The following is a 26,122-nucleotide window of genomic DNA, read 5'->3' on the forward strand; positions in this document are numbered from 1 at the left end:
TTAGGCTTGGGGTGGAATAATGATTGTGCATTGAGCATTGACTCCCCTATACAGAATTTTATTGTCGTTAACAACCATTTGATCAATAAATATGAGAGATGCCCTCACAAAAAAAAAAAAAAAAAAAAAAAGGACAGACTTCCAATGGTAAAATAAATTAGTAACCGGGATGTAATGTATAGCATAAGGAATATAGTCAAGATATTGTAACAGCCTGGTAGGGTGATAGCTGGAACCTAGAATTATGTATATAAATGTTCTACCACTGTGTTGTACACTTGAAACTCATGTAATGTAATACTGTGTGTCAACTACCCTTCAATAAAAAAAAAAATAATTATTAAAAACATCAATAGAAAGGTTGATAGCTTTAGTTTGGAGAATCTTTCACATTTGTTTTCTAATCAACAAAGGACAAGCAAGGAGTCTGAAACAATTTGAAAATGTCTTTCAAAAATATTTTAGGAATTTTATTTTTATAAAAGTTTTAAATTCCTGTATTCAAACGTATACCAAGGCAAAAAAAAACTGTTTATGCTGTATCACAAATACAAAACTACCAGTTTTCAAAACATGCAAGACACATACAATGTAAAAAAAAATCTTTAGATATACAAAATACAATGTAATTTCCAATCCAAAAAAATACAGCACGGGGAAATGCTCAAAAAATGCTCATCTACAAGTACAAATCCAAACCCTCCCCCTGACTGCCCCCCTGAGCTGCTAAGAAATCCGCATATTTGTCATACTAGGCTTCTCCTCTTTCCTCATGTTACCTTGTCTTTCTTCCCATTTTCCTTTTTAATTTATTTTTAAGACAAGGGCCTCTCAAGGCTTTTTCAAAGCCAATTTTGTTATACAAGTGGCTTTTAATTGCAAAAGTTAATACTTTATACTCCAAGCTATAAGCTCCTAAACATTGTAAGCAAAATCAACTCACAACTTGGATATTCTAAGCAGAACATACCACTCACAGAAGTTTCTTTTTATAAAATTAAGATTTTCATATCACATTTGCTTAAATCACAGTAAGCTTGTAAACCATTTCTCAACTGAACATAAAAAACAAAAAACCCTCCTTAACAACATAAAATATTTTATTCATTCTATTTATGGTTCCCTCAAATGCTAAATAGGAACATCAAATCTAAAATCCACATGGAGTGGTCTATTCCCCACCATCACCCCACATCTACTAGTAGGCACCAACAATAGAAACTGGCTCATTGCTTGCCTACTGTTAGCACCAATACTCATTTGATTTAGTACCTACTGCAGCAGCAAAAATTTTTGAACTTGGGTTTTTTTAAACATAACAACCACATCTATATTAATTTATTGCCATGTCCCTTAACAATATATTTCGGGTAAATGTTAAGGTTTAAGTTTCAATTGAAGTCCTTAATCAAGAGGTCAAAAAAGCTAGTTATTGATGCTGATGTGCTTTTGCCCCTGTCAAAAGCTATCTTTCCTGATTAATCTTGGAGGGAGGGAAAAGGAGAGAAGGGACAGAAAGGGAAAGAAGAAAGGAAGAAAGGCTGGCGGAAGGTTAAAGGATACCCTCCAGAGTCATGAGGACTCATCTGGTGCTGCACTGAAAACACAGAGAATTATCTTGAAATTCACTAAGAGAATAGCACTGATGATGCCATTCATCTAAAAGTAAATGGAATTAGAAGAGAATTTTTTTTTCTACTTTATATATCTTAGATTCTGTTGTTAAAAGTTATGAAGACAATTGGCTCCTCCCCAATTATTCTGATTTACAAACATTTAAGTGTGGAGTGATTGTTTATAAAAAAAGAAGAGTGTGAGAATTAAGAAAGGTCAAGCCCAGTCAAGTAAAAGGTCTGGTATGTAAAAAAAATCAAGACAAAGCAGGATAGTGCTCAACTCAGAGGCTGGCAAACCATTAGCTAGTAAGAAAAAGCTAGACCAATACAGCAACTCCCCCCAACACAACATACTTTTTGCTTCACAGAAAGAACTACTGGAATTCAAGACTCACTTAACAAATGAATTGAACACTGCAAACTCTGCACAGAGAGGCACAATATTTTTAAAGCAAATTTAAGGGGTGCAAATAAGCTCCAAGACCACATTTTAGGAGGACTATACCCCCCCACCTGGGGTAAGTATGGTTCAGAAAGCAGACCATTGCTACCCTGAGGCACAGCCTGCAAAATGACAGTATTAAAATACATATTTCCTTTGAATTATTCTCATTAATTATGTCAAACAATTTGAATGTATCATGAGAGAATTATACCAACAGTATAACAGGGTACATATTTACATTTCATTTGCATCTTAAGGACAAACTGTTAATAATAATGATGATGATTATGAAAAACAAGATTAAAAGTGTGTTCATTTGGGAAAAAGCTACATTAATATTATCCATCCAACCACAAACACTTTTGTAATGAATGCAATACTCCAAAACAATTCACAGCTTTATAGAAAGTTGAAATACAGAGTTTCACTAGATTTTTTTTCAATTCAAAATTAAAGAGTTCAACCTAAAATAATGCTTAGCAATTTTACTCTAAAATCTGTAAAATATATAAAATACCAAGATTATCAACAGTCACATATGTTTTGAAGTCAGAGGACACATGTATTTTCTTAAGATTGGTTCCATTTGTGTAGAAGGTCTGTGAGGATTCCCCAGTGACAACATTCCACCACTGTTCAGAAAAAAATAAAATTCTCATTAAATTATGTGACAACCTGTAGTTCCAGCCAGATCCTTCACCCTATCTCCTTCCCACTCCTGAACTGAAGCAAACAGCAGGGAAGACGGCCAAGGTTTAATGATGAATATGGTATTTACAACCTGGTCAGCCTTTCCTGATTAAACCCTGGTGACTGCCTCACGTAACTCCACTGCCAGGCATGCAGGAAAAATGCTACTGACAGCTGCAGACACAAGGCTACACATGTCCATTATGGCATGGCTGGACCGCACTCTCCTGTCTACATGTCCTTCTCAGTGGAATGGACAAAAGAATGCCCCTCCCTTCTCTAAAGGGAGACAATTCACAGCTTTATAAAATATTGAACCAAAATTTTGTGTCCTCTGCAGACACAGACTGGTCTTCTGACAGACATCAAGACTGTTCATAATATGGGCTACAGGGTAGAATGTTCTCTCTAATGAGTCTTCCCTTTCGCCGGCACTGACTCAAGAGCCTATGACCAAGTTTCTTTACAAAATGGTCTATACATTTATTTGCTAAATAAATACTGAACACATATCAAATGCATCAGGTGCTCTGGCCAATCCTTCCTTTCTCCTCCCAATCACTGAAATAGTTAAGATTATGAGTGTTCATACTCTTTTACCAATTGGGGACTGTATTACCCCATGTATCTTATGCCAAAATGAAGGCAAAAGAAACAAAGTACACAAACACCTTTTGAACAGGTCTCAAGTACCTCAAGATTCTGAGCATTATGAATGCAGTGATGATCACTCGTTTTTCTATCCTTGGTTGTGCCTAGCATTCTGCCTTGCACGTGTGACGGGGTCAACTATTCATGCTCACCATCAGTAATAGTAACTGGTAAAAGTACACCCCAGAGATGTGAGTGAACCTCACTGAAACAACCTGTACTAACTTGAAATTTTCCAAAACTGACAATCTTGCTTTATAAAATAGCAATACAATTAAAACTGCAGAGGACATGTTCCACCTACTTGAGAGAAGACATTAAGTTTTAGTTTTTGGGGCAAATCAGAGTTAATAAGGCTCTTAAAGATCACCTAGTCCAACAGCCTCAGTTTACAGATAAGGTTTGTAAACCTGGTTTACAAATCAGGGTTCTGAGAGAAGGCCTCATGACCCAAAGATGACACTGCCAGCAGGTGGCAAAGGTGGAAGTTTCTGGCTCCTAATGTAGTGTTTCAATACCTTTACCTTTACTAAAACAGACCGCTCTATTAAGAAACACTGTATCAGCCACTAATTTGAATACAGATGTTAAAAAATTTAAATAGCAGCTAATACAGGAGATTTTTAGGGTAGTAAAACTATTCTTGATGATACTACAATGGTGGACACATGTCATTACACACTTACCAAAATTCATAGAAGGAACAACACCAAGAGGGAACCCTAATGTAAACTACAGACTCTGGATGATGATGATGTGTCAGTGCAGGCTCACCAACTGTGCCAAAGGTACCACTCTGGTGGAGAATGCTGATAGTGGGAGAGGCTGTGCATGTGTTGGGGGCAGGAGGCATATGAGAACCCTTTCTGCTCAATTTTGCTATGAACCTCAAACTGCTCTAAGAAATAAAGTAAATTTTTTTGTTAAATAGCAGCTGGCATTTACTCAGGGTACACTCTGTGCCACTATGTATAAGTGCTACCCTATGAGGTAGATATTATACCCATTTTACAGGTAATAAATTCAAGACACAGGGATGCTAAATAATCTCATGCAAGATTAAAAAGCTAATGAGTGGCAGAACCAGGCTTTGAACTCAGGAAGTTTGCCTGAGGCTCACTCTCCTGACTATTACACTCCACTGCCTCTAAGTAATGGCAAAACTGCACTGACCACCATGCATTCCATATGGCAAGTCAGCCTTTCTCCTCGTGAGTATGAATGAATATGGATTTCTTGTCATTCTAACAGTCTGTACTCTGGCATTACACAAGTAAAGAGCTAAATTATACTTACTTTTAACTTATAAATAGGAATAATTTTGAAAGTTAAGAGCTTTTTAGCTACTAGATACCTACATTATCTTACTGATATTCAATTTACACAGCTTGGATTCTAAAGTTAACAGACTCAAAAGGCTTATTTTCTTGTACACTACAGCAGCTGTTTCTTTTGACTTTTATTTTGCTCTGTGCTTTTGGATTGGATGGTCTCATTAACATGAGCAGATACAGGCTGGGCTATATCATAATCAGTTTACCCAAGCTAGTAATCAAACCAGAGGAAAGAGCAGCCTGACTGCCACTTAAATATACAGACAGAATATATGGGCTATAAGTTCTTTCTCCCTTAAGATAGAACCTCTACTGTGCAGACATCGCTGCTTTATTTCAAAGTTCTCCAAGAACTCTGGAAAATTGGTCATTCATCTCTTTCACATCTTGTAAGCCAGGCTCATGATTATGTGACAGGTTTTTAGGTGACCCAGAGCATCAGATGACATGGTCTCTGAAAGCTCAGTGAGAAAACTGAGCAGTTAAGTTTTTCATTTAATAAAGATCAAGACTCCCAACTTCCAACAGAGACAGCCTTGCTCCTCCTAAGTGTCATCCTCACAACTGACCAAGAGTTACAGCTTCTCTATATATGAAAAGACAAGTGATGACAGTCTCACAATTCCTGAATAACTAAATAAAGGTGTGCCCCAAAACGCATGATTAATGAAACATTTTGTAACCAGCATTGTTATTTTTAGTGCAAACTTTTAAAGGGATCACAACCTATATTCTCTCATAGAGCTAAAAACTGCCCTCTAATTTATCTTTTTAAAAGCTAAATTTTATGTTTAGTAAAATTGCAGTTATGTGGGTTATATATAACCAAAAACTTCAATTCATTCAAATATTTCTGAACATCTATTAGTGTTACACAATCAGAATTACCTCCTACATTTGAATGTCTTCAGTAAGAAATAACAGTATCATCAGATCTAATTTATTTTTTAAGTGGTCAGTATGATACATAGTATCATCTTCAACCCCCTTTCCAAGTAAACCACTATTCAAGACTCACCTTAAACATCACCCTCCACTGGAAGCCTCTGCTAACTCCAAAAAGTAGAACTATTCACTCCTTTGTGCCTCCAATATCTTTATGCAAATGTGCCCCAGAAACCCTCCTACCCTTTAGAGACTGTATTTGTTTACTGCCTGCTTTCCCCACAGATTATAAGCCACCTGAAGGCAAGAACCAAGTCCTAAATGTTGTGCCATATGGCAGTGTCTTAGCACACAGAGGAAACCTCATGCATTTTTATTGCATGGATGGATAAATAGATGCAAGCACCAAAAAATTACCCTGAGGCACCAAAACACCCTCAAGCCTTGGTCTCATTATTTGCTAGTAGTAAATCTGAATAAGCCAGCTTATTAGCTATGTAATTTTAGGAAAGTCACAACCTTCTTGAACATTGGCTTCATCATCTATAAACCAAGGATAATGGAATTTAAGCCTTACAAAGCTGACCAATAAGATGATGTAAATAAATCATTTTGTTAACTATAAACCAATACACTGTTGCTGCTATTATTATTATTACTACTGTTACTATAGCTTCTAATACTACAGAAAGGAAATTTCACAAATTTTTTAAAGATTTTCACCCAAAATAATTAACAATTAGTATGTGGAAAATTAAGTTAAACACCCCACTTTCCAGTCATTCTGATCATCTAAGACTTCGTATGGGGCAATATGGGCGCTCTGGACCAAGCACATCCCTAACACGGTCACCACAACCTGCAAGAGATCTGAGGAGGGCAGCCTTGCAGATCGTGGTCTCAATACCTCAAGATGGGGATGACAGTGACCACCCTTCCACTCTGCTGGGTTGTATGAGGCCCAAGTGAGAACAAGGAAGTGAATGTAGCTTGGAAAGCAGGATATAAGCTGTTCTTTCCTTTCACAGTCTTTGATGAACTCTTACCTTAAGATAGCCTCCAGCAGAGACAAGCATTTTGCTATCTGGAGAAAAACAAAGGTCTGTCACCCAGCCTCCATGGGTAGCAGCTCCTCCTTCTACTGAGACCGGAGCACACAAATGAAGCAGCTCACCGTCTGAGACTCTCCATATCTACAGAAACACGATACACAATTCATTAACAGAGTTACCTAGAAGTTTTACATATAAATACAGATGTTTCATCTAGAACACATCTGGAAATCTTTCTTAAAAATATAATTACAATTCAGTGATACCTTAGGAATTTTTTAAGGTTGTATTCTCTCCTTTCCAAATATTTTTTAAAACACTAGTTATAATAAAAATATATTACTTACAGTTTTATCATTTAACCATACTCCAAAGAATAAAAGGACATAGAGTGATTGACTAGAATACTATCACTCTTTTCATTTGATAAAAAGAGAATGATGGAAGAAGCAAAGAATAAACAAAAAGCCCTAACAAATAAACTACCTCAAATAAAAAAAAGAATTTTAGTTCAGGATCTACCCCTAAGAATTGTTGACAGATGTCATTCAAATACCTGAAGTATACATATCTTAAACAATAAGTCCCTGTAAAGTTCTAAATATGAGTACACACATATATAAACCAAGATTATTTTACTAGACTCTCATAACCAACATAATTACACAGATGCTAATATCTTTCCATTTATTTCCAGTGACATTTAATATATGAGCAGTATTCTAATTTTTACAAAGAAATACACATCAGAATAAGAAAAAGAAATAGAGGCATAAATAGCAAAAGAAAATAATCAAAATCATCATTTGTAAAGGTCTTCCTAGAAAATCCAAGACAATCAAATTAGAAAGAATTCAGTGATACACACACACACACACACACACACACACACACATATGTAAATTAACAGCTTTCCTACATTTTGAATAATTTAATAATCAGGTAGAAAAACAAATTTTTTATTAATGCACTAAAAAATTTTTTTTAAGTTAACGCTTATTTAAAAAGAGACCATTTCTTCCTTCAGGGGTTTCTGAAAAATGAAACGCTGCCATAACCAGTAAGAACCCTTTCATCCAAAGATGAGAGCTCAGAGCAAAATGAATGTCCCAAAGCAGCCCTGCCCCTCAGCTGATGGGGCACTTACAAGAACAGTACAGAGGAGGTTGGTTACTTAGTCCTCAAGCAGCAGAATCTTAACTCTCCTGAGAAGACTAACTGATAATACCTCCGTTCCTGCAAACTGCACTGTCTCTCATTTTTCTGCATTATATACCTACTCCTTGAATGTTAAACCCTCCTTTGTAAAAAACCACCACTAAACCACCTTTGGTTCAGTTCCAAGAACTAAGATGAATCATTTTCAAGCTAGTGGCAGAGAACCAAATGCACATAACTGGGGCATCTGCCTCCTCACATACATAGGAAATACTTCACTCTAACTCTAAAATGAATTCTTTTCTGCAGCTGAGTTCACCTATGAACACAAAGTGCACAAGAAACAAGAACACCTCACCCAACCAAAACGGCAGGGCTGTGCTTCCCTGTGACATTAACAGAAGCCCCAGTGTGGTGCAGAGGTTTGGCCAAAGCTACAAGAGCAGTGCTTCACGTCAGCAGATGCCCTACCCTGATTTCTCCATTGTCATCTCCAGTTGCCAACAGGGTGCTGTCCACAGAGAAGACAGAGCAGCGCACACAGCCTTTGTGGCCCTTCAATTCGTGAAGAGGGGAAGGGAGTTCAAAACTCCAAACCTGGAAGACAATTAGGATTGTTTAGGCATAGTAAATACACTGAAAACGAGCAGCTACAAACTCTGCCTTGAGTGCTGGCTAGCCATGTACTCAATCACATGGAAGTTTTAACATTCATATTTCATAAGCTTTCCTGAGTCCTAACTTGCAACGTTGTTCATTCTTCTGAGTTTCCCTTTAATTATTCAGGTTAACTGCAGTTCAAGGATCAAAGTCACAGCTTCCGTAACTTCAGACTTAGAAGGAAGAAGAGCAAATCAGTTAAGAGCCATCTCTGAGTGAAACAGACTTGAGTGTGAGTCCTGGCTCCATTATTTACTAATTTCTTGTGGCTAAGAACAACACCCATAAGCTTCTCTAGCTTTAGTTTCTGCATCTGTAAAATGAGGACAAGAGTACCTACACTACAAAGATTAAATGAGATAACAGAGAGTGAAATTCCTATCAGAAGGAAGTGTTCTCCAAAGGTTAGTCTCTATATAGCCTCTACTTTGGCAACCAAATGCTGTTCTTTTCTTTCCATATTCTCCCTGACGGTTCTGTTACCACATTTCGCAAGCATATACTGAAAAATGCCATGTTCCAGGCACTGTTAGCTAAGTGGTGGCAGAAAGATGAACTGGATACAGTCCCTGTCCTTAAAAAGTTTATAGTTTAATCAGGAATACAGGCTTAGGAATGCTTAAGTGAATAGCTATATAAGTAAATGCTAGTAGTATGTAACAGGAACATTGAAGGTAAAGCAGATAGTTCTGCCTGAGAGTCAGGAAAAGGTTCACTGAAGAGCTGACATCAAATATAGGTATGAAAGAATGAGTCAAAATGCTTTGAGGTAAAAAAAAGAAGTAACCATAATGTTCTTCATGTAACTGTAGATTAATGATAATAAAATGAATTAAAGAAAAAAAAAGGAAAAGGCTGTGTCAAACCAAAGTTAGCAGCATCACAGAAAGATGGAGGCAGAAGTAGCTTGGCAGAGAGGGAACGACATAGCAGGAAGAGAAGGTGATGGCAAAGAGTTTAACTTATACACTGTCAGGTCACAGAGGTGTTTCAACAAGACTCAGGCACCAGTAGGGAAGATAAACTGGAGGAGGCACAGACCAGAGGCAGGTCCACCAATGAAGAAGGAGACCCTGTTCTTAAGGGGGAGGACAAGAAGGAGAACAGGAGCCAAGAGACACTGAGGAGTGATCAACAGAGCGTGACAAACAGGGTACAGTTCCAGGCAATTTCCAATTCTGTGGTTTGGAGAGATGGTAGATAATGAGACCATTAACAAACATGGAGGAAAACAAAGAAGATGGAGTATTCAATGTCTCCAACCACACAGCATCATTTCACTGCAATGTGATTTTCAGAAGTATCAGCTTACATCATATAAAAATTTACTATAAGTGTACAATCAAATGTAAATCCTTTCAGTGCTTTTTATTGCCTATAATATGTTGTAAAAATTACATTTGCTTAGTAATAGACAAAAAATAATCACTAAAGGAGAAATCAAAAGTCCTAAATATCATTAATTTAATCTAGGTGACACCAACCAAATGCCAACAGGCATCCTCCGAAAACTCACAAAATATGAGACAGACATGTAGACAGAAAATTAATTGTTTTGTGCACTTGGATTTAAAATACATAACCAATACCGAAGTTTTATGCATGCACGTTTTCAAATGACTAACCTACCTTTGCAGTCTTGTCAGTAGAGGTAGACGAAAACTTGGTAGCATCAGAAGAAACAGCACAAGAGAGTACCGTATCCTGGTGACAGACAAAGTCTTTTTCTATTCTTCCAGTAATAATATTCCAAACCTTCAAAAAAAAGTCAGAAGTTGACACTTTTAAGAACATTTTGTATTACTGAGCAGCATCAGCTAAAAGACAAATGTTTAAAATAAGAACTTAAGCACATAGGTTGTTCTGATCTCTTTAAGTGCCTCTTAGTACAAATGCTCAAAAACACACAGCAGATGTAGGTGACTGCAGTAAACAGAAAATGACCAGGAGAAAAGAGAAATTCAAAAATTTAATTAGTTACTTATCCATCTGCTTTTAGCTATCAGAGTATAATCATTGTAGTAAATAAATACTTTTTTAAAAAGAAACCTGTGCTCAGATTACCTTCACTGTTCCATCAAATGACCAGGAAAGCAGTCTTGAATTTTTCAAGAGCCTGAAATCTTTCACTGCTTCCTGATGGGCTTGCAGGAAAACATATTCCCCTGACTGCCAATTCCATACCTGAATATCAAAGAAATAAATATGTTATAACCCTCTCCCCATAGTACCCCACTGGAAGGGTGAGAGAATATGTGCTCAATTGTCTAAAGTCTTTTATCCTCAAAGCATTTCAAGTAAAACAAAAAAGAGTACCAAGAAAGATACGGTATCCCCATTTTACAGACAGAGTAGAGAAAAGTTGAGTTTAATAACTTGACTAGAGGCAAAATAAAATACTTTTCCTTCTTAATAAAATTTCTCTTCTTCAGTTGGAGATCAGTTAATTATACCAAAAGATAGAGAAAAGCCATAATATGCTAGTGAGCTCACCATCTGATTAAATTTTCCAGGGAAAATTATCCCAGTTACACATTCACAGATTTCTAAACTTCACAAGCTAGGCCAAATCTACAGATTCTAGCTCCACTGGAGCTACTGAATCCTACCAGTCATAATGCCTAGGAAGGTCACCTGACCAGAGCTGCTTCAAACCAAGTTATGGAATTCCTGAGCTTCAGAGATCTTATCTATCCCCTAACGTAATACTCAAAGTGGCAAAAGGAGTGATATAGGACATTATTTTTCACCTGGAGTTCCAAGAAGAACTGCTCAGGCAGGGGAGGAAAAGAAACTGAAATGATGGAGACAGAGCATTCAAAGGACGCTTGAGGAATGGGCTGGAACAATGATTCACAAAAGAAGAGCATTTCAAACAAAGGGAATGAGCACTTGAGTTAAAGCACAGGAGCAAGAAAACAGGAAGATTGCAGGGACCTTCTCATAGTTCAGTCTGGCTGGAGTACACAATACACAGAAGGAACAGTAGGGAAAAAAGGTTGGGAAGATATTCAAAGAAACAGCCCAGGGGGCCCCATGAAGCTGGACTTCTGAGCTGTGGGCAATCAGGCAGGCTCCAACAGAATTTTCTTCTATTTTTTAACATCAAGAAAAAAAGATAAATAGCAGCCACCACCACAGGTATGCACATCAATAATATTCTGGGTCTAGTTTTTGACTGGTTAAGATTAAACAGCAGAGGTGTCTTTAAGGCCTTCCCTATGGGGTCAGGCAAAATTGTAAAAGACATAACACCTTTCTTATCCCTTCTTTACTCCTTTATGCTCTACATTTAGCAGCCACCCTCTCCACCAAAAGCTGGCTCTCAGATCTCTCTATTTCTTCTGTCTCTAAGTGCTCATTCACAGAATGAGCAGGGTATCTTGTATGAGGGCAGGGGGACCTTCAAAGAGGAGCTGGAAGTGAGAGTAATTTTAAAGAGAATGAATTAAGAATTTTAGTATTTTAAGAACCCAATGAGGTATGTTGGGGAAATGGGAAGAAAAAGAGGCTTTTCTGGCTCCCCAAATCATATCAGAAAGGAATGGCTCCTTGTACAACTAAACAAAAAATACCCTAGATTACTTCCACTAGGTATTTCTGGCTTCCTTCTCCTACTTTCTGGGCTTTACTGAACTTGAGGATCAGTGGCTACTGATAACAGCTCCCCTGACTGACCAGCATTGCTATTCCCAGCTGTGCCTGATTCAATGGTCATAAAGAATTTGACAATCACTAGGGGGGAAGTAACAACGGTCTTAGCAGTTTTTGTTGCAGAAGCTTCCTGATAAGGCAATGATGACAGGGATATTCTTTGTTGAACTCAAACATATGTGCTAATTAAATCACACTTAATAGCCAAACTTAGACCAGCATTAATTCGTTAAATGTATTAAGGTTGAGTATGGGAATGTCTCTACCATTAGCTATAATTTTCGCAATGTATATATATATATACACTGTAGAATTTTTTCAGTTATATAAATAATAAAATTTAAATTTAAGAGTTCCAAAGAATCTTATTACACCTGCAAGAATCAGAATATTCTCATACACTGGCTTAGATTAACATGGCTACAACTTGGGCATTATATACCTCAAAGGACCAATCTACCAAGGTACACAATTTTTACAACTCTAGGTGCTATAATCAGGCAAGCTGATTTGGCAATAACTTCAGCTCAGCTCAACAAAGATTTACTGAATTCTTATTACACTCCAGGACGTGGGGATACAAAGATGAATAAATAAACCTCTAAAATGGTAACTTGTGCAATGTATGCAGAATTGTTAATTAACTTGATTGTGGTAATTACTTCACAATGTGTGCATGTATCAAATCATAACATTGCATGTCTTAAACATATACAATTTTGCCAATTATACCTCAGTAAAGCTGGGGGGAAAAAAACAAAACCTCCAGGTAATTATTTACTAAAACATTTAAAATATAAAACAAAAATCCAGCCAGCCATTTCTCAAAAATGCCTTCCAAGAGCTTTGTTAGATGTATGTATACTCAAAAAACATTTTAAATGTAAAAAGTATTCTGAGTAGAGCAAAAAAAGAGAATAAAACACAGTAGAACTCATATTTCTAAAAATAATCTAGTTCTGATCCTAAAAATATTCCTAGAAATTATTTCTCCCACTGGCTAAGAATATCTGATGTTCAAGCAGGTCATAAAACTTATCAACTTAGCTTCTGTCAGAAAAGCTATACAGTATACAATGTCTCAGCAGAATTTTATCAGACGTAGTTTAGTTTTACCCACTTCAAAGTCATTTGGAGAGGAAGAAAGGTGAATATTATACTGAGTTTCATAGCTAAAAAACCAGTTATCATGGGAGCCTGTATAAGTAAATTTCTATACTAAAGCCAAATTTCATTCCGATCACACAGAACTCACAAAGACATAATATATAAACACTTTTTTCCAAAATAGTTTTTATTAGTATAGTTAAATATTGCAACTCTAATAGATATACAAATATATATAAATATAAATACAGGAACACATAGTAACTTCCACTGAACATAAACATTTAACTCCTTTGCTTCTAAAATCCTACTAAAATGACATGGTCAAGAGAATGGAAAAGAAGGTAACAAGAAAATGCTGGAGTCTGTAAAACAGAATGGTAACCAACTTAGCAGAAGCAAGAGAACAGAATCCTTAAAGTATTATTAGGGAAAGTCAAGCAACAATACTGAGACTAGAGAATGCCAAAATATTTTGCTCAAAAATTGAAGTCATTAAATCCATACGGAGATGGGAAGGAGGATGGAGCTAAGAACAAAGTATTAGAAATGCACAGAAAGCACTGACAATAAGACAATGTTAAGTGACAAAGTATCCCCACAAACTCCAAGATACAAGTAAGTGAGAACAAACTGAGAGCTACAGGACTTGTATGGTGACAGCATCTGTACGGATGGGAAGCAGCAGAGGGGAGCACGGGGAGCCTGACAAACCTAAAAACAGGAGAATCCCTAAAGAGCCAAGTGACATTCACTGGAAAGTGTAGTGAACCAATGGCAGAAGAGCAGCAAAAATGCAGTGCAAGGCAACTGTGGTATGGTCTGGAAGGGCTAGGGTAGTCTGGGCCCTACAAACTAATTGCTGGGAACAGAATCCAAACTGAGTGGAACAAGGGTGATGGCAGCAAAGCAAAGAGATGTTCTAAATAAAAACAAGGGATAGAGCAAAGAGATTGCATAAGAGCACGGTCATATTTTCAGAGCTTCATTAGAAAAACAGAAGGGGCTGTGCAGCTGTGAAGCTAGAAATGTTGGCCTTTCCCACTCCTTCAAAGAGTCCAGGAAAACTAATTTCACATAAAAAAGAAATGATCATCACTGAATCCCAAAGTTACTATGAGAAAAAAAGAATAAAGCACAGCATTCTGTTCCTACAAAGCAAACCAGAAAGAAAAATCTCTGGTTTAAAGGGCACCAGCACAACTGAAGGTAGATTACAGTATTGAGAATGGGGGTCAGGTGAAGGTTTACATACTAATCATTGAGACCCTTCACCTACTTCCAGTTCTCTTACCCACTTAGTTCTAAGAATCCATCAGCCAGACCTCCAGGCAGATTCTTCACTAGGAATCTGACAAGACCAAGACAAAAGACCTAAAAAAACTAACAGCACAGGTTCCCCAACCAGATCACCTTTCACTGAACATCTCTGTCAACACACAGAGCTATCAACCAGCCTTTTAGTGTCCATCTCTGGTAGCTAACGATCAGCACACAGCTGAGGAAGGTCTTTAAAATAAAAGGCCAAAACAACCAAACACAAAAAATCATTTCAGAAGGAAGAGCAACTGTGCAGGAAAATTAAATTTTGAGGGAAAAATTATAAATATGTACATATAAAACATATATTATAATTTATGTATAATTTATATATTCATTCATCCTCAGAGAATATATTACATCTATGAAACAAGAACACAATGCTCTTCAAAAGGAATAAACAATAGGATTGGATTCTCTGGCATTAAAAATATAACAGCGGAAATGAAAGAAACAATGAAGTGATTATAAAATATGATGAGGAATACTCCCAGAAAATAGAGCATGGTATAAAATGATAAAATGTAGAAAAAGTAAACTAGATGATCGGTCCAGGAGATCCAATATCTGAATAGTGGATGTTACAGAAAAAGAAAGCATACTGGGAGAAGAAAAAAAAAAAAACAAAGAACTAATTCAAGTAAACTTCCCTGAATTGAAAAACTAAGTTCCCAAAGTGAGAAAGGATCATAAATTTCCAAAACAATGAATGAAACAAACACACTCGAAGGAACTTCATAACCATGACATTTAAAAATTCTTAGGGACAAAGAGAAGATCCTAAAACTTTCCAGGAAGAAAGATTAGGAATCAGAATGGCTTCAGACTTTCAATGTGAACTTTGGAACTTGGAAGAAAATGGAACAATGTTCAAAATTATAGGATAAAATAATTTTCAACTACATCCAAAGGTAGATTTCCTAAATTGCATTAAAGCAAAAAACACATTCATAGTACACTTAGACTACTCAGTCATAATGACACTGATGACCTAAACAAAATTTTGTCACATGGGCAGACCTCAGAGATACTGCAGGCTCAGTTCCAGACCACTGCAATAAAATGGATATCCCAATAAAGCAAGTGAAATATTTTTTTTAGTTTCTCAGTATTTATAAAAGTTATGTTTACACTATACTGTAGTCTAGTAAGTGTGTAATTGCATCATGTCTAAAAAACCAATCTACATATACCTTAATTTAAAAAATACTTTATTGTTAAAAAATGCTAACCACCATCTGAGCTTTCATTGAGTTGCAATCATTGATCACAGATCGCCATAACAAATACAGTGTAAAAGTTTGAAATATTTTAGGAATTACCAAATAGGACACAGAGACACAAAGTGAGCAGATGTGTTGAGAAAATGGTGCCAATAGATAGATTTGCTCAACACAAGGTGCCATGACCTTCAGTTTGTCAAAAACAGAATCTGTGAGGCATGGTAAAGCAAAGCGCAAAAAACAAGGTGAGCCTGAAACAGTACTGCAATGATGGCAACCAATAGAAGTAAAAGGGTGTGTGCATTATGTCAAAGGCAGCATAGGCAGAGAAGAAAAGAAAGGTAAATTTTCATCATAAAATAGAGATTGAGTAGATAGATCCTCAAACATAAATATCAAGAATTAGGATTATTAGCATGCCATATGGGGGGGCATAAAGGTAAAGATCAAAAGAAACATCTAAAAGCTAAAAGCGGCATCCCTGGAGAACAGAAATGGGGAAGTCTATTTTTCATGAGCCTTGTAATACTATTTGAGTTTTAGTAGTTGAGTTTATATTGGAACTTTGATAAAAATTAATTTAAAAATTAAATATAGTAAGCTTAAAGCCTCTATATCTACAATCCCACATTATTTACAGTATTCTTTTTTCACAGGATTGTATCCCTCTAATAAACACCTTATTCTTAAAAGAATTAAGTTATTTCAATTAGATATGACTACTGTAAAGAAAAAGACAAACTACATAAATGTAGCAAAAAGTGTATTTACTGATACAAAGCCAAATACCAAGGTAGGCAGAAGAATTCAAGTGAATCCTTGATTTTTAAAATAAACAACCTTCCAGTAGGAGGCTCTAAGTCAAAGAGTCTCACTCAACAGAAAAATATGAAACATGAATGGGTTTCATCTAAACCCATACACAAAATCTAAATGTACATCCAAAGTAATATGACCTTAAAGAAATGTTAAAATTGCACACCAGCCTTGGCCTTAATCAAAGTGTTCCTTTGCTAGAGTTACCATTACATATGTTAAGAGTTAATCCTCTTTCACCTGAATTGAAGAATCATCAGAGCTTGAAATAAGAGTCTTCCCATTGGCTGTGAACTGCATGTGTCGTACAGTTTTCTTGTGCCCACTCCTGGATTGGAAGATTCTGTTGTTTAGGAGCTCTAAAATCTTCAAAATAAAAAACCACAGAAAATGTATACAAAGAAATTCAGCAACACCCAGGCATTATACCTCAGAGATACTAAAATTAGACTAGAGAAAGGCATAGAATTTCCATCTCATGGTGCTTTGATTTTAAATAAAGACACACAAATGAATGGTATATACATACACGCAAGTGTGTGCACACACACCCTAGAATAAGACACTCACTGGAACAACCAGTGGCAGTAGGAACCAGTGGTCCTCCTGAGTACTCAAGTACCCAATCCACCAAACAAATGGCAGTTTGGGTTCAGCCTCCAAAAAGAAAATGACATTTAAGATGATGAAAGAGTAGAAAGGAAAAAATCCTGGATTAAGAACAAGGCAAGTTCTTTGTAAAACACAGGGACAAGGAAAGATACAGGATGAGAGAAACAGGTAAAATAAAGGAAGATATGAGTAGGGTTGGGGCAGTGCACTGAGAAGTCTTAAAGGGGCTAAAGACTAATATGCCAAATGCAGATAAGCAAGTAGTGAAAGAACTTAAAAAATGACTATGTCAAAAAGGCTTCAAAGGAACTCATACCAAAAAAAAAAAGTAAAAATGGTTCCTTTGCTCAAATTAAAATGTACTCAAGCAAGCCTAAGGACAATATAGGTAATGCAAAAATAGGGGACTGCAGAAATTCAAACCTAAAGTGCACATCTGAAATAAAGCCCCTTAAAATGCGAGGGGAACTGTGTGAACGAGAGCCTTCCTGAACGAGTAGGATGGATAATCTCACAATTCCTATGGGAGGGAAGGACAGCACAGTCATTGAGCAGAGGCTCAGAGACCCTATTTGAATCCTATCTCTGCTACTTACTGATTTTATCTAAATCATGGAATGGAGATTAGACATCTATAGAACAGGAATAGTAGTATCTCACATCCAGGGTGTTAGAAAAATTCAGTGAGAGCATCTGGCACAGTAACACCTAATAAATAGTAGCTGCTATTGTTATAATTATTTGACACTAGGCTCAAACACACAAAAATGCCATTTTATAGGTTAAAAACACTCAAATATTGGCAATTTCATATGATTTATTTATATATTCTTTATATTGTCTGATGACATGGAGGGGGATATGGATATGGATGAGGCACATGTATTTTGTGAGTTACTTCCTAAACTATCTGTAAGGTTTATTTCAGGATAAAATGATGGTAAAAACAAAAGAAATGTGGTGCTGGCTTGACAATAAAGTAAGAAGAAAAGGCGAACCAAGGGTCCTTTAAGAATGAATAATATACAACATTTTCAAAAATGAGACTAAGAGGGAAGATTAAGGTTCATCCATAAAAATGTACAGCCATCCTTGCCTAACAAAAATCCACAGTACACTTTTTCAGAACAGCACTCATCTTCACAATATATCAGTAAATTTTCACAAAAATGAAAAAACCCCAGAAAGCCTTAACTCTGAATCTATGCCACAATGGCCATGACAAATACACAGGAGCAATGACACCACTTCCCAAAGGTTTCCTTCTTCTGTTGTGTATAAACACAGTCTCCTCTTTGTGGGGCAATATGGACTGGAGAATATTTATGTAATTCCTTGTGAAAGTTAATCCAAAATAAATGTGGCTTGTGTCACAATTAATAAATTAAGAAATAATTCCAAAAAGCTTGGGTGAGAAAAAGTGACAGAAGAAGCCAGTGTTGCTGGAAAAACTTATACAGCTAAAGAAAATGTGCTTTTGTGATGAGTTTCATTTGTGATGAAATCATTTTTATTATACTTTTTTGCATTTTTTTATTTGTTTGGTCTTGTTTGGTAAGTTAAGGATTTCAGGTGGTGAATATGTGTATTTCTAATAGCAAAATTAGAAACAGCAAGGGTTGGAGAGACAGGTAAGCATAAGGCCACCTTGCCTAATATTCCCAATGAATCCTATCCATACCAAATTGGAAACAACTTACACCAACAGCTGAGCTTCTAAGAGAAAAAAATGCTCTTTGCATAACTAAATCTCTTACAGTGTCTGATATGCTTAGAGAACAGCAAAATAACTAGGTAAAGAATAAGGAACTCAAAAAGACAAAAATTATAACAAATAGTAGTAAAGGCAATCGGAAAAATATATAACTGGATTGTAAGATCTTTTAGTCTAATGGAAGAATGATTAACATATCAAAGAAAGATTTATTTAGTATATAAGTCTACAGTGCAGACATATAATTAATTTTAAATAAACAACTATACTGAAGACCAGAGCTGAATACCTCAATGGCTCCATCTTCCCCTCCAAATGCAATGTACTGAAGATGTGGACTTAAGCAACAGCAGCTAACTTGAGCTTCAGTCAGATAATCAATCTGACCTGTTTTCCCACTGATGAGCTAATGAAAAAGCACAATCCGTTATTAGGCTGTAAGAGCAGATTCTGTTCTTTAGAACAGAGACTTCAATTGAAAAAATAAAATAAAACACAGCAAATAACCAACAAGAGCTCCCAGAGGAACAGCAAAGCCCTATCCTACTCTCAGCAGCTGCACTTCGCATTTCACACTCATTTCATTTCACTTTTGTGGTTCAAATAATTTTAATAAAATAAAAAGAGATTTAAAAAGTTTAAAAAGCAGCTGCTATACCCACTACCTGAGACACATCTGTCTGATTTATAATCGCACAGCTAGCTCCACACCCTGTTTTCCATTTCTTCACAAAGCCCATTTTAATGGGGCTATCGTTTGTTAAAATACATTTCTCTGATAACTTTTCAAAGGGACTGGTGAAACACGACTGAGACAGACATTACATAAAATGCCAAATTCAAATTAATATGGGCTTTATATCCTCCAAATTGCTCACAAGAAAGAATAAATTAAAATGCATGCCCTTTTTCATTTGGGAAGAGGGAACGTTAGAGAAGAATTCAAAAGCATAATTTGGGTGGCTGGACTTGTACTGTTTAAAGTAGTATTATCCGATTTGATAATACGTACCACTCAGCTAAAATATGTGACCTGGAGAAATATTTCTTAAGCTTAAATCAATGATCAGATGCCTCTAAGTGTTACAACTTAAAAGTCTTGCATTATTTTTCAACATGAAATAAGCAGTCATCTTTGTTTCAGATACAAAGATTATAGTCAATCAACCAAGATAGTTTTTCTTTACAATATTTTACCTGGCATGTTCTGTTCTATTAGACATTCAAAATGAAGACTGAACTAATAAAAGTTGAATATCTTGTTTTTCTCAAAATTCAATTTCCATATTTTTTAAGTAGTGACTAAACATGTTTTGTTCACTTAAGTGAAATTGGTCAGTTTAACCTCTAAACTCTCCCAGAATCACTGACATAGAATAAAACAATACTTTTACTGTCAGATGACCTCCCTTTTAAGTTTTACAGCTATGACAACTATTAAAGAAAGGTTGCACAAATTTAACAGAAATAATACAAGCATGAGAACACTGACTTTAACAAGAAAACTGCAGTTGGGAAATACCCCAAGTGGAAGAATCAGTCTGCTAAAAATCAGTAACAAGAAATTCACAATACAGCTTGACTCTGACCCCCAGAGCAGACCAGAAGTTACCACATACCACACACAAGTTACTCCCAGATATCTGTCTCCTGAATTTGTATCCGACTTTGACCCTATAACCAGCTCACTTTTGAAGATGAAAAGGACCTTACAGGTGAAGAAAGTGAGGCTCAGAGATGTCATGTGTTACTCAACATCACAGAACTAGCTGACGATAAAGCCTGAACTCAGACCTGGGTCTTCGTGTGAAGAGTCCCTGCTCCCTCCACTACATCAAGCTCAACTTTGCAGCTGTAGAACTTGTTAAGCTCTGTCCTATCCTGTCCGTCTGTCTCAAGCTCCTGCTGTCTCTCATACCTCCCATGTGCATGCTCCCTCTATTGCTGTCTCCTATTCTCTATTCTGTTTCTCTCTTCATTCCAGCTCTACTTCACTAGCTCACTTCATTCTCTCACATGTTCATGCTATCTTTCAATAACCAATCAAGAAAAATCACATGCAAAGATGGCATAAGATCACATTATTGCTGCTAAAACCTCTCCCTAGAAGTTAATAAGGCATTTCTATAAACCATTCTGGAAAAAAAGGTTAACTCAAGTTGCATTCATGCTCTTAAATACCTAATGAAGGTCTTAAAATAACACATGGACTATGAGAAAACAGTTCACAGGATTCTAAGCCCTCACCTATCACAGGGTTTCTGTCCACTCCAATTCTCTGTCTCTCAAGGAATCCTCAGGACAAGGGGGAATATCTCAGTAGCTTATCTAGAAGTCATGCTGACTCCTGCCTTCATCTCTGGCTGCTGCTCCTCAGGCAAGTCACTGTCACTCAGCTCCACATGCTGACACCTCCTACAATGGTCCCTTACTCAGCTGTTCTGCTTAGGCTGGCCAACAGGAGAGCAGTGATTTGGTTTGACCTTCCATGTGATGGCTATTTTCTCCAGCTGCCACTACCTAGAATGCTACCCTTCCTCTCCCAGGATTCCTCTACCAATTCAATACCAACCTCATTGGACTTCCATACAGATGACACTTTATTCAGGCCACCAACACAGGTGATAACCTGCCCCTGAACTCCAGTGATCCTTAGGGTACCTACTCCATTACCACCAAAGCTCTTAACTACCATACTTTGCTAGTGGACTTCTGAGCTTCCTTCCTCGTCACCCAGTCAGGAAATGCCTTCCTCTTAGTTTGCCACTCTCTGCTGGGGGCAAAGGAAAGAGCAGTCTGGAGCAGAGCTGTTTGGATCCCTAAGTGATACAGCTCTTTCAGTTTTACCTTGTAACCCTTTTCTTCTCAAGGAATATATTAAACATTCAGTAAATATTTTGTGAACAAATGTGTGAGTAAATGAACAAATGAAGAGATGTGTTTCAGTATGCACAGCCTAGCTCCTTCCACCTCAGTTCCAATGGGTCAGACTCCTTCCTCACTTAAGGGGATTTCTATTCTTTCAAAAACCCCCGTTATCCTTTCCTTGCAATAAAGCTTCCATTGGTATGCTCATCCACCTTACACAGTCCAAAAGACATGTTTAAATCATTATTATGGACAAGTTCAAGTTTGTCCTCATGATATCCTAGCCTCATGCAAATCAAGGAATATGACCACCAAAAGGAATAGATACCAGCAAAAGGGGAATGAGATGAAGCGAGCCATTACCCTTTTTTAATTCTAAATACTAGCATATCTGAGACTGAAGATCTATATATTTATTCAATTAATACCTGAACATGTGTTAGACACTATACAGTTAGTCTGATCCTGGGACCAAAACAAACAAGAAAAATTGTGAATTGAGTTCAATCAAAACAATTTCTGTTTTCTTAAAAATACTCACTTGCAGACGTCTTATATTGTCAACTCCAAGAACCATCACTTCATTTTCTTGAAACACAGCATCTATTTCTTGCTTCAACACTACAGCAGAGTTCTCACACACTTTCTTTGTCTCCCAGAGCTGATTAAGAGATAAAAAAAACTAAAATAAGGTAACTGTATCCTCTGAAATATGGAAAGACGTTCTAGTCTTAATGCAAGATACAAACCATGTTTCACACTCAAAATGCACAGACATTAAAGGAGAGAGTAAAAAGGAAAGACTTCACCCAAACCTTTAGGGAACTTGGAGAATTGTTAGGGATGTCAACAAGAAGAAAGGAAAGTAGGATATTCCAAACATAAGAAACCACATAAGCAAATACAGAAGCAGAGAACTAAGGATGTTCAGGGAAATGTGAGCAGTCCACTGCAGGTTGCCTATAGAAGAAAACTAGAGAACAGACTTGAGCTAATGAGACCACTCTATGGAAAAGTTTAATGGCAGACTTAGGAATACATATTTACAAGGGAGCCACTATCTGTTTTTGAGCAAAAATTATATGACTATGTCGTACATGAGGAAAATATCTTGGAAGCAGCATGTAGAAAGAAAACCAAGAAAGAAGAGACTTGTAGCAAAGACTAATACAAGAGAGGCAACAGGTAATAAGCACATAAAATTGAAATGGAAAAGTGGAAACAAATGATAGAAAGTGGAAAGGTAGAATCTACTACAAATGGCAAGTAATTAAATGTGGGAATTCAAGATAGAGGGAAGAGTGAAAAATTACTCTGAGGAATCAAATGTAAGATATATGAATTAACCAAAATCCAGTTTTTTATTGAACTTTTCCTGTACCTGGTAATACTTAATGAACAGGTACTGAATGAAGGAGACTGTTACAGTCCATATAACAGCAATTTTCAAGGATAAATATGAATCTAATGGTTTCCTGTTTTACTTCCCCCAATACTGTCCACCAATTTCTTAGTTTGTAGGAGCTTTAGCTTACCATTAGTAAATATCTAAAATGAAAATCTCAATATTTCTCACCCTGATTGTCTGGTCATCAGAAGATGTCAAAAATGATGATCCATCAGGAGAAAACATCACACAATGAACCCAACTTAAATGTCCTCTGCAATCAGCTACTTTTAAACATGAGTCCATATTCCACAACTACAGAATAAACACAGCATATGAGAAATCACATTCATAAGTATTTTGAACATAGCAAAATTGAAAATAGCAAGAATGACCCAGCAATTCCACTTCTAGGATATAGCCAAAAACACAAAATGACTAGTGCAGATTATTCACTGCATCATTACTTTTAACAGCAAAAATCTGGAAGCAACCCAGTGGGAAATCAACTGAATAAACAACATAATGGAATACTATGAAGCCATAAAAAATAATGACAAAAACACCCTGATAATGACTAGTCGCTGGGATATATTGTCTGCAGAAAAAGAGCAAAGACTACATATTTCTGCAGAACAGTATATGTATGTGTATACATACATATGTATACACATACATACTATATAAGAGATGAAAAATAAATATGTATTTTTTTCATGTAGACATGTAGAGATTTTATATTTATATATAAAATACACACAGATATCTGCCTATATATGCAAAAAGAAACACTGAAATCTTAAACTAAAACAAAAAATGGTTATCTATAGCAAGGGGAGAAAAAGTGGAGAGGAAGGCATAGGGATGACAATGAGACTTCTCTGAATGTCACTTACCAAAAAGCTTTGATATAGAAATCATGTATATATTTTATCTCTTTTTTTAAAAATCAATCTTAAGACTATTTTCCACTGTCATCTAATCCTCATTTCAACCAGTTGCTAAATCCTACTATAAATCAATGTGCTAACTGCCATGTACATATTTCTACTGTATTTCATACTTACTACAAATTTTCAATGTCTACCACCAGCCAGGCTGTATTTTGTCCTGTGTGCTGTTTGCTGCAAATTACTCAAATATATTCCAGTCTAATGAAGTACAATATGTACCTGAGTTCCTCCCATTATAGTCTGAATGACAGACTTACTTCATGATTTCAAAACCAGCATGGACAAAACAAGTACTTCATCACATGCCCAGTGGTTTTCAATCAGTGATTTCTACGGTTACAAATTGATCGCATGAAATTTTTTCTGCCTTACCTCTAGAGTCCAAGCTGGGACACACTGAGCTAAAGGCCAGAAATGAAAGTGGTTCCACAACTGAAAAATCTCCCTTCGAAATCCTCCTGTCTTTCCCCTTTTCATTCTCCCACACTATTTGTTACTCAGATGCTCCAAAACAAGACCCTATACTTCAGAAAGACAGTGTTTCCTGGAGCTTTCTAAGAATAGCAGAGGGTAAGGATTTTAGAAGTGACAGGAAAGGATGATAAAGGGGTTGCTCCTCTACTCCTCCTAAAAATTCTGACAAAATGCAGAAAGGAGAAATTTCCAATCACACCTACCTTTAGGATCTACAGGTGAGGTGCAAGATCTCCCAGCAAATCTCACTCTTTCAATTCAGGGCCTCTGCTGAAAGGAACGCTGCCCACAGCACCCTACTTCTTCCCACTGTTTCAAACAGTACTAGAGCTTGTTCACACTCATGGCTTCTGCTTCCAATGGGAAGATTCTCAGCAGGAATGCTCTCAGTTGCACTGCTCTACTCAGAATTAAGAGGATCTTACAGAGCTCACCCACTCACTCTCATCTGTAACTCCATGCTGAAGGGCTATGGCTCAGCAGCTCTCATTCAACACCTTCACAAGAAGGGGCAGTTGGCAAACTCACTAAAAATTGCAGATATAAGCACAGAACACAGAAGAAATGCTTGCAGCAGTCAAGCTACCTTTAAAGACGGCCTGTGAACCAAGAGAATTTCCCTCTTCTCCAGATAAAAGTCCATACTACCTTCTTGGACTATAATCTAAGGGGCTTCAAATTACCTAGTGTTAAGATCCACTCAAAGAATAAGTGGCAACAAAGCTCAGAATAACTAATCCATCTTTGGAAGAAAAATATTAGGGAATTCACTGCTTTTTGAAAAAATTAATATAGCAATTCACTGGGTAGGATTCTTCCAGGGCCAGTTAGGTATAGATTCTGAATATAAACTCTTACCAGTTAAGTGCAAAATTATAAATATAAAATGTAAATTTATAAGAGCCATTTTACTCATTAATGCTCAGCAATGAACATCCTAGGTAAACAAATTCTAAATTTAACTTCCATCTTATCCTTCTCAATGATCTAGGAAATCTGTACTGGATTCCTCTCTCATCGTTTCCTTTACAGAAGAGTATTTGCCTATTATTGTTTAAGAGATGTCGTGTTTCTGCCTAGGAAATTAGTGGTCATTCCACTGTTTCCCCAGACCTTGGCACATGTTAGCCATTCAATAAATACTTAAGTGAATGATTCTGCCATATTACCAAATTAAGTCTTCAATCACAGCTAAAGCAATAACACTGGCTATACAGTTTAATATCCTCAAGCTATAGGTCATTATACTATGAAGAAAACATAATTTCTCACGCAAACATTCTCAACAGTTGAGGGTTTAATCAGCCCATCCTCATATCTCTGGAGACCCAGGCATTACACAGCACAGTCAACAACTTACCTCCACACAGTACTGGGATAAAGCCACCACTGCCAAACGGTTACTGGGGGAGAAGTCACAGTACTGGATGGTGCTGTAATGGCCTATATAGATTTCTGCCAAAAGGCCAGTCGTATGAATGTCAAAAAGCTGTCAACATAAAA

General features: G+C 36.6%; 1 protein-coding gene across 4 annotated transcripts in view; it reads right to left on the reverse strand.

Moving 5' to 3' along the window:
• Positions 1-419: 419 nt before the first annotated feature.
• APAF1 (apoptotic peptidase activating factor 1) overlaps positions 420-26,122 on the reverse strand; it is a 78,002-nt gene continuing 52,299 nt past the window's right edge. For 3 of the 4 annotated variants that reach the window (XM_057486488.1, XM_057486487.1, XM_057486489.1), the window contains 10 exons: positions 25,980-26,108; positions 23,382-23,507; positions 22,347-22,466; positions 19,227-19,343; positions 16,852-16,977; positions 10,556-10,675; positions 10,121-10,246; positions 8,303-8,428; positions 6,668-6,814; positions 420-2,693 (listed from right to left, as the gene is read on the reverse strand). In XM_057486488.1, the coding sequence (XP_057342471.1) occupies positions 2,547-2,693; positions 6,668-6,814; positions 8,303-8,428; positions 10,121-10,246; positions 10,556-10,675; positions 16,852-16,977; positions 19,227-19,343; positions 22,347-22,466; positions 23,382-23,507; positions 25,980-26,108 (1,284 nt within the window). In that variant the 3' untranslated portion in view covers positions 420-2,546. Of the gene's footprint in view, positions 2,694-6,667; positions 6,815-8,302; positions 8,429-10,120; positions 10,247-10,555; positions 10,676-16,851; positions 16,978-19,226; positions 19,344-22,346; positions 22,467-23,381; positions 23,508-25,979; positions 26,109-26,122 lie in introns of those variants that run through there. The other variant, XR_008991944.1, reaches the window with a different exon arrangement.

The sequence above is a fragment of the Manis pentadactyla genome, chromosome 10 (genome assembly GCF_030020395.1).
Source record: "Manis pentadactyla isolate mManPen7 chromosome 10, mManPen7.hap1, whole genome shotgun sequence".
Taxonomy (NCBI): Eukaryota; Metazoa; Chordata; class Mammalia; order Pholidota; family Manidae; genus Manis; species Manis pentadactyla.